The sequence below is a fragment of the Quercus robur genome, chromosome 8, assembly GCF_932294415.1.
Source record: "Quercus robur chromosome 8, dhQueRobu3.1, whole genome shotgun sequence".
NCBI classification, from domain to species: Eukaryota; Viridiplantae; Streptophyta; class Magnoliopsida; order Fagales; family Fagaceae; genus Quercus; species Quercus robur.
In genome coordinates this window covers 37,453,542-37,463,280 of record NC_065541.1, presented here as the reverse complement: position 1 = coordinate 37,463,280, position 9,739 = coordinate 37,453,542, and the positions used below count along the sequence as shown (strand labels likewise).

At 35.6% G+C, this 9,739-nt stretch overlaps 1 protein-coding gene across 2 annotated transcripts; it reads right to left on the bottom strand.

Moving 5' to 3' along the window:
• Window positions 1-5,972: 5,972 nt before the first annotated feature.
• On the bottom strand, window positions 5,973-9,498 carry LOC126695412 (putative dehydration-responsive element-binding protein 2H). 2 transcript variants are annotated; one of them, XM_050392146.1, is made up of 3 exons: window positions 9,325-9,498; window positions 9,173-9,213; window positions 5,973-6,848 (listed from the first exon to the last, which is right to left on the bottom strand). In XM_050392146.1, exon 3 carries the CDS (start codon window positions 6,719-6,721, stop codon window positions 6,125-6,127), a length of 597 nt encoding a protein of 198 aa, XP_050248103.1. In that variant the 5' UTR covers window positions 6,722-6,848; window positions 9,173-9,213; window positions 9,325-9,498; the 3' UTR covers window positions 5,973-6,124. The 2 variants fall into 2 exon arrangements, with proteins under 2 accessions (XP_050248103.1, XP_050248102.1); XM_050392145.1 differs by having other exon boundaries at window positions 5,973-6,773; window positions 9,325-9,497.
• Between the last annotated feature and the right edge of the window lie 241 nt (window positions 9,499-9,739).

The following is a 9,739-nucleotide window of genomic DNA, read 5'->3' as shown; positions in this document are numbered from 1 at the left end:
CTTGAGTCCGAAGACCATGCAAGGCCTTGGTTCTGTCCAAAACTTGTATTTTTTCTTGTAAGTAGTTGGTTTCCCCAGAGGCTTGAGTCCGAGGACCATGCAAGGCCATGCAAGGCCTTGGTTCTGTCCAAAACTTGTATTTTTTCTTGTAAGTAGTTGGTTTCCCCAGAGGCTTGAGTCCAAGGACCATGCAAGGCTTTGGTTCTGTCCAAAACTTGTATTTTTTTCTTGTAAGTAGTTGGTTTCCCCAGAGGCTTGAGTCCGAGGACCATGCAAGGCCTTGGTTCTGTCCAAAACTTGTATTTTTTCTTGTAAGTAGTTGGTTTCCCCAGAGGCTTGAGTCCGAGGACCATGCAAGGCCTTGGTTCTGTCCAAAACTTGTATTTTTTCTTGTAAGTAGTTGGTTTCCCTAGAGGCTTGAGTCCGAAGACCATGCAAGGCCTTGGTTCTGTCCAAAACTTGTATTTTTTTTTTCTTGTAAGTAGTTGGTTTCCCCAGAGGCTTGAGTCCGAAGACCATGCAAGGCCTTGGTTCTGTCCAAAACTTGTATTTTTTCTTGTAAGTAGTTGGTTTCCCCAGAGGCTTGAGTCCGAGGACCATGCAAGGCCTTGTTTCTGTCCAAAACTTGTATTTTTTCTTGTAAGTAGTTGGTTTCCCCAGAGGCTTGAGTCCGAGGACCATGCAAGGCCTTGGTTCTGTCCAAAACTTGTATTTTTTCTTGTAAGTAGTTGGTTTCCCCAAAGGCTTAAGTCCGAGGACCATGCAAGGCCTTGGTTCTGTCCAAAACTTGTATTTTTTTTTCCTTGTAAGTAGTTGGTTTCCCCAGAGGCTTGAGTCCGAAGACCATGCAAGGCCTTGGTTCTGTCCAAAACTTGTATTTTTTTTTCTTGTAAGTAGTTGGTTTCCACAAAGGCTTGAGTCCGAAGACCATGCAAGGTCTTGGTTCTGTCCAAAACTTGTATTTTTTCTTATAAGTAGTTGGTTTCCCCAGAGGCTTGAGTCCGAGGACCATGCAAGGCTTTGGTTCTGTCCAAAACTTGTATTTTTTCTTGTAAGTAGTTGGTTTCCCCAGAGGCTTGAGTCCGAAGACCATGCAAGGCCTTGGTTCTGTCCAAAACTTGTATTTTTTTTTTCTTGTAAGTAGTTGGTTTCCCCAGAGGCTTGAGTCCGAAGACCATGCAAGGCCTTGGTTCTGTCCAAAACTTATATTTTTTTTTCTTGTAAGTAGTTGGTTTCCCCAGAGGCTTGAGTCCGAAGACCATGCAAGGCCTTGGTTCTGTCCAAAACTTGTATTTTTTCTTGTAAGTAGTTGGTTTCCCCATAGGCTTGAGTCCGAGGACCATGCAAGGCCTTGGTTCTGTCCAAAACTTATAGTTGTTCATTTATTTATTTATTTTCCGAAGGTTAGCTCCTCGAACAAGGTGGGGGAAGCTAGCTTGATGTTTGAAGCCCCTAGACTTGCCAATGCCATTGGCACTGCGAGGCGTAGCCCCTAATGGGAACTTATGTTGGAACAACAACAGTGTGTCGCTGGTCATAAAGGCATTCTCATAGACCCTTGCTCGACAAAAGCTTAACTCCATCGCCGCCTGAGCCAACGCGCAAGCCATTCCCACAGACGGCACCAATTGTAGGGATGCGATTTATTTAACGGCCCAAGAGTAACGTTGGGCTCGTATGCAATGGACCCCAACAATATGATTTGTAGAGAGTGGGTTTAAATGGCATGACATTGGGCACAAGTGGACGATTTGATCGTGGCGTCCATGGAAATTCTTGTACGGGCGGGCCTTGCTTGACTAGCTAAGCCCTCCATTGGAACGGGTTGTAGGACTTCTGTCCTCGGACGCTGTCCAAGGATCCTTGTGTCCTTCCCTCTCTCCTCTTTTTCCGGGGGGAAAGAGTCCTCCTTTTTTCTTCTGGGGAGTTCTTCCTTTTATATCCGTCTTTCTTCTCTTCCTTTAGGTTCACGTGTAAGTCTCACCCTTTTTTCGAGGTGCAGACCTGTCTTGTCAACCCATACTCCAGTATGGTTTGGGGTCGCTAGGAAAGTTAAAGGGTATGGTCTAGAGTATGGACTTGTCAGATACAGGGCTTGGTATTATGATGTTGGTAGCTTTTTCCCTTACCCTACCCCTGAACTCAGTTTCCCCCCTTCCTCAGGCATTTCGTGAGGTGCCGAGTAGGAGGTTGTCCTCGGCAATGGCTCTCCTCAGCGTGGGCCCTAGCCCCTGAGCCCCCATGCAGAATGGGCCTGGGCCGCGAATTCACTAGCCCCACAGAACTAAATCAATTTTTATATAAATTCTCTGGCTTAGATTATTTATTTGAAAAATAAAGAATGAATATGATATAAATTTTCAACAATAGTATGTACATTTATAAATATTTTTAATAAATTTTTGTGTCCATTGAACAGGTTATAATTGGCTAATATAATGATCTATTTACATTTTTTTTTCATTTCGATTAAAGGTTTCTTTTTTTAATTATTATTATTATTATTATTTATTTACTGGTTTTAGAATCGAAACAGTGAGATGCTTAACACCAGATAAGATCATGAACATGTGGTCATTGTTTATCGATCGTTGTCTTCAAAACGAATCCAATTCCCATGTTGCATGGCAACTTAGAACAGGAAGTCGGTGAGTGCGATTTTACTTTAGACCATAATCCTCGATTAGATATTGATGGATAATTTTGTTTGTATTCATATTTGACCAGCTCTATCTGCATGTCCTATAAAAAAAAATAAAAACCTGCATGGGCTTAGAGATCCCGTGATCAAGTAATTATAAACCCATATATATAGAGGATTGATTTTTAATTTATGATGTTTGCTCCATCATAATTGCTCTTTTTTATCTAGCTAGACATCAATTGATTTTTTGTGGTAGTAAACCCCAAACCTCTTATTTAATGACAAAATATTTTACCAATTAAGTTAATTGAAAACAACATAAATCTAAAGAAGTAGTCTAATTGTTTCTAAAATCTCATGAGATTCTAGAAATTATGGTTCCAAACTTACAGTCAACTAATATATTAAGGATTTTTTTTTCTTTGTTTTGTTAAAGAGTTTCTTAAAGATTCGTAATAATTTTTTTTTTTCCTTTAATTATGTAATATGTATGTGACAGGATTACACACACCCACAAGAATTATGAAGTGTTGAAAGAATTTTGAACACTTTTAATAATAATAACAATAAGGCAAATATTAACAAGTATTGTGTGGTACTTGTTAAAGTTAAAATAATGTAAGTTCCGCTTAATAAAAAATTAAATAAATCGGAAACATTGTATAAAATTGATTCTTAAACCTATAATATTGGCAAAATATTAACATAAAGACAAAAATTCTGACATAAAATTTGGTGTTAATGGAAATGAAAATTTTGGTGTCACTACTTTATGCACAACTCACTCACGTGGCGAGCTGTGGTTGGTGGAGGGGTGATCCACGTGAGCGAGTTGTGCACAAATTAGGGGCACAAAACCACTCTAATGGAAGGGTGCAGTTAACACAACCCTAATAATGTAATGCGATCAAGTTGTTACTTGTTGCATGTTTCAGTTGCAGCAGTCAACGTTGACTGGCAGGAATATTTGATGCTATTAAGTAGTTAGTGGTTACCGATTAAAAAACAAAATAGTGGTTACCTTTTTTTATTTTTTTTATTGAGAAGAATTAGTGGTTACTTATCTGTGCAGAGCCGAGGAGTGAATATTTAAATGTTACTGTATCAGAAGTAAAGCATAACTGATACTTTATAGAAATTTAAAAAAAAAATAGTAATAATAATAATAAAGAAAAAGAAGAAGAAAGGTGTAGCATAACTTTTTTTTTTTTTTTTTTTTTTTTTTAGAATCTGGTGTAGCATAACTTAGTTCATCAATCAAATTATTAAAAAAAAGCCCAAATCTTTAGACTTTAATACATCGTTACTCTTCCACGAAAAAAAAAAAAAAAAAAACCATCCTTACTCAACTCAATGGGAAGCCAAATTTATTTCATAAGACAATGGTTTGTGGTGATTGTTTTTTTTTTTTTTTTTTGAAAATTTGTGGTGATTGTTTTATTAGCGAAATGATTGGTCTAGTCGATGGTTAATGAGTACAAATTGAGAAAATACATTATGATTACTTTATAAATTAAATAAATGTCAGGAAGATAGACGTACCAAGCATGAATATAAATGGATAATTGGATTGTGTAAATTGTTCATATGCATAGTGCTCCACATGTTTATGGTTGGCACTCTAACCAGAAACATGTACCCTCATCTTATTCATACATAATAGCAATGTAGATTCATGGTTTCTGTTAATTAGACGAGAGATTGCTATCACAAGTTGGCCCCCTTTAAGTGATTTTGGTTACTTGTGGCTACCGCAGGAGGATTATTCTGAGGGCATAAGAACCGAACATGTTCAAAATAAATTGTGGGTGGTGGTTTTAATGTCTTGGACCATATTGATGTGACTTGCTATTTCACTTTCCTTGTATAGACTATAGGGTTCATGAAGTCGAAATTTATGGTCTAAGATTACTTGCATTGCTAACCAGAATTTCATTTTTATATGAACTGTGTGTTTTGGTGTGGTGTCTTAAGTTTAAGCACCCATATGCAAGATTATGTCCCCTGAATTCACAACTTCGGCACCATCCTTCTGGTTAGAATAGAACGTCTTCAATTCAATAGAAAAAAGAAGGGCATAACTGGTCCACAGTTTCAGGCTCTTGTTTGCATATGGGACCCTCTTTTTTTTTTCTTTTTTCTTTTTTGATGATGCATATGGGAGCCCTCTTAATATAATGTAAAGAAAAAGAAGCTTACATATTTCCATAAAAAAAAAATAATAATAATAAGCTTACATATATCTCTCTATTTTTTTTCTTTTTCTTTTTTTGATGAGAGAAGCTTACATATATAGTTCTAGAGGGTTGGAATATGGGGAGCATCTGTTTTGCCCATGGGTCGGAGTATCTGCCCGCTTTTTCTTTTTCTTTTTTTTGTTACAAAACGAGAGGTGGAAAGTTATAAGGAGATGGATTTAAATCTTATACATCTCCATTGAAAACACCACCAAGTATCAAATGAGATCAATTGAGTTACAACACTCCTAACAATCAATATATATCTATAAAAAATAAAAGTGAACTATCTAATATTCTCATGAATCTCAACTAATACCCGCTTGAGTTTAGGTAAAAAGTAAAAAGACCTCTCTCAGCGATTTGAAGAATTATACGGGTGGTTTTAGCGTGTAATTTCATACTGACCTGCATCGATATCTTACAGAATACAAGGCCATCAGATTTGGTACAAAAAAACAAAAAAACAAGTTTCTCACCCAAAAAAAAAAAAAAACTGTTTCCCTGGATAAAATATTTTTTTCATAAATCATATTTGCCCTTTAATAACGAGTATCTTGGTATATTGTTTAAGGAGCATTACATGTTATGCTCTCATCAATTAATGGTCTGTTTAGATTGAACTTATTGTTGTTGGAACTGAAAACTGAAAACACTGTAACAAAATAATTTTTAAATGTGTGAAAAGTACCATGAAACCCATTTTTAATATTTTTAATGCGTGAACAGTACTGATACAGTATATAAACAGTGTTACTACAGTACATAAACAATAATTTTTGTCTTGCAGTAAATTTACTATTCATGCGCTAAAAAAAAAAAAAAAAAGACGAAAACGTGAACGTTGGTTTCAGCGCTCGCTAACACCATTTTTTAAAAGAAATTCAGGCTAAAAATGCAGCAAACAAAAGATTATCCAACCATAACAAACCTCATTTCCAATTTGGCTTGCATGGCGTGCCACTACAAGATTTTTTGTAAGATTGTTTTCTTTGTAGTTTGTATTGCATTATCCAGGGAAAAATCCTATGATATCAAATGGGCGTTTCATTAGAAAAATCAAAGTTCAAAACTCAACCAAAAACAAAACATAGAAAAAGACAGATATTATAGCGCACCAGTGAAGCGCAAATGTTAAATTTCCAGCCACCACCAAAATACAAGTATCAAAATCCAGCCATACCTGAATACACATATGTGAAAATTCTGGCCATCACCCAAGTAAAAATATGGAAAATATACATCATAATACTCGAGGAGGCGACGAATTGGCTCTCAATTCACTTACCCCATCATCATGCTTTACACTTGGAGAAACAGGCTTCAGATCAATGCCCTCTGATGCAGAACCCTCAGATTCGTCTGACGACTCAGACCCTCCGGCAGTTGCCACTGAAGAAGACCCTGATGTTGTTGCAACTAAAGAAGAATCCTTTGGAGAATCCTTTAAGAAAGATGAAATCTTAACATTGGGAAAGTTGAGGCGGGCGGCGGAACCATACATGGCTCTGGCAGCTTCATCATACGCCAGTGCAGCTCCAATGGCTGTTGGAAAAGTACCTAGCCACAACCTCTTACCCCGGTTTGGCTCCCGGATTTCTGCAACCCACTTTCCCCATGTCCTCTGCCGAACACCTCTGTAATTACAACGTGAGTTCTCTGGGCCTCCCTTACCTTTCATACATCCCTTCTTCGAACCCTTGGCAGGAACTTTACGGACTGGTTTTTCCTCACCGTTGGAGGAATCAAGTTGCTCATTATATTCTTTCCACTTCGTGAGAATATCAGCCAGGGATCTAGATCCATCCCGTCTAGAATGAGTTTTATCCAACTTACGCATGCAAATTGAATTAACGAACGAACAAAAAAATCCAGAAAACTATGTGAATTACCTGCCAATGTTAGAAAGATGACTTCGATTTCAGAAAGGCAAACCTTCATCACAAAGGAAATGTACCTAAACTTATCTACAGGCCAAAACTATTTATTAAGGTCAGAAAATATCCAAACAAAACCACAACAAGAACTTATCCACAGCAAAATTGCATAATATTGGCATGGAAACCTGCCAATGTAAATTAACGGGGTTCCGAAATTTATTCTGATCGGTACCTCATAATATGAACACCAAAAGAGAACCTTTCAAAAACCAAAATAGCAAAGAATAGCACAATTTGAATGAACTAATAATAATAATAACAAAAAAATCCCTGTAAATTTATCTCAACTACTTTAATGACTGGATCAGCATACTTTGAAAGCAAATCTAAATGAAATTGTGTAATTCCAGCTGTTTTTATTATTCTCAGAGTAGTGCTGCCTTATAAAGTAAGACATTTACCATAAAATTAGGACTGTCACGACATATAAGCCTAATTACTTCTATTTTAATCCAAGGGTAGTATAGTCACATGAATGCTTTTCTTTACGATAAGTAACAAGTTTTAACATGAATGTCGTAATATGATTGGAAAACAGTACTCAAATAAAAAAAGATACAATAAAACACATAGTACCATATAAAGACAAACAAATGCCACTAATAGAGTAAAAATTCAGGCAAAATGTGATTTTTTGTAGCCATCCATACCAACTGAAAACCCTATTCTGTTCTCTTCCATTTTTCTAAAATAATTAATGCTTGACAATCCTTTCCAAGCATAATCATTCAACTGTAAGCACAAATCCTAATGCTATTAATTAATTTCACATTCTAGCCAAAACCATCATTTTATTTCTCCTTGCCAAAGAGGCAAATACATCTTGCATAACTAATTTTACAGGCAGTATGCAATAAAACAGACATAAAATAAAATACACTAAAAAATTGTATTAAAAAATTAATAATTTAAAATAACACTTTAAAGAAAAGGTAAACAAATCTTGTAATAACACACAAAAATTGCACACATCAAGGGGTCTTTTCTTCCATTTAATTTAACAACAATCTTGTAAAATAATGTAACATAGTTAGGACATAAACACTAATATCTGTGCAAGAACAAGATATTTAAGCAAAAACGTGATTTTTCGTAGCCTTCCCTGCCAAGCCAGACCCTATTCTCTTCTCTGCCATTTCTATAAAATGAATAATGAAATGATTGACAATCCATTCAAAAACATAATCATTAAAAGGCAAGCATAACTCCCAATGCTATTTGTTAATTTTTCATTCTATCCAAAAACCACTATTTTATTTCTCAATTGCAAATAGAATTATAGAGGCAAATACATAAGAACAACTTTAAAAAATAATATTGAAAAAAATAAAAAGGGGGAGGCGGAATTTGAACCTTGCATGTCTCCAAAGGAAACACCAAGAGGTGCCAACCAGTTGAGCTATAAATGCTCTTGGCAAATTCACATAATACTTTTAAGAAAGGAAAACAGTAAACTTGTCAACAAAATTTATATGATTCCATTTATCACAAGCATGAATTACGCATAGATGAGACAATTACTTTCATTTCAATATGAAATTTGGATTGAACATAAAACCCAAAGTTATATAATTGAAATATAAATTGAGGCTGAACAAAAAGAATGAGAAAAAAAGTTGGCATAACCTACAAAGACAAGAATGCCCACACCAAAAATTCACAGCCAATGATACCATCATATGCACACCAACAGGCTACCCCAATTCATAAAGCAAACAAAATCTCCCAATGACCAAAACACTAAAAATTGAAAAAGTTGAGCACTGCACATATCTACATAGACCACTAGCACATTTTCCCCAAAGAAACATTAATAAACCAAATAAGCACATCGCATAATTGCACACTTTCAATGGCCTTCATTTCCATTTAACTTAACATCAATCTTGTAAAATATTGTGACATAGTTAGTATACCAACACTAATATCTTATATCAATGCAATAACAAGATAATTACAGCAAAAACATCATTTTTTTTCTTAACCAAACCTAACCAACCCAAAAACCCATTTTCAATTTCAAACCCATTATTCAACCAAGACCCATTTCGACCAAAACCTTAAACCCCAAAAAAATTCACAGTAAACCATAGTGGACTCTTAATTTCGCTTCTTTAATATCACAAAAAATTATTTTCACCTATTTTTCTCTCATGGGTACCCCAAAAATTACCACTTTGTCCACTGGCAAGCAATAAATCACTAAAATATACACTTGAAAGAATAAATCAATGAACTAGCAATCAATATACAGAGAATAATTAAATATATAGATATTTGAATTAGGAATTTAAATAGATCTGAATCTAAAGAAATTAAATTTGAGAGATAAAGAGAGGAAAAAAAATTACCTCTTTGCCACTGGAGCTCCAGGGGCCGAGTCTAGTTTGTGCTATAAAAAACATATCGAAGAAAATGAAAATTTTAGACTTAGACTTAGGGTTTATATTAAATTTATATTATATATATCAGAGAGAGAGAGAAATTAAACGATGCGTTTTACCTTGAGGCTCCAACTGATCGGAGTTTAGGAAAGAAGTAAAGAAAATTAGGGATTTGGGGTAAGGAGAGACTTCGACAAAAACGAAGCGAAGAAGAGAGAATTTTCGAATTTAAAAATGGAAACCCTAAAAATGAAATGAAATGAAATGAAAATGAAGATATGAAATGAGCTTTGACTTTTGGCGCTTTATATATCGCACCGCCTAACCTCCCCCAATTACAAAAACGAATCATTGCGTCTGTTGGTATCTTAAAGAACAAGCCCAGCCCATGTCGGTAGTAAGAGGGGCCGAAAAACTTGCCAAATACATTTTAGGGGCTTCAGTTTGGATCCCTTTTCCAAAAACAAAAATGAGTGTGTTGTAAGTTGTAATAATCTGTGAATTGCACCTACCACCTAGGGGGAAAATGGGGCT

Excerpts from the sequence above, each read along its gene's own strand:
- LOC126695412 (XM_050392146.1), bottom strand. The coding sequence starts at position 6,721 with ATGCGTAAGTTGGATAAAACTCATTCTAGACGGGATGGATCTAGATCC.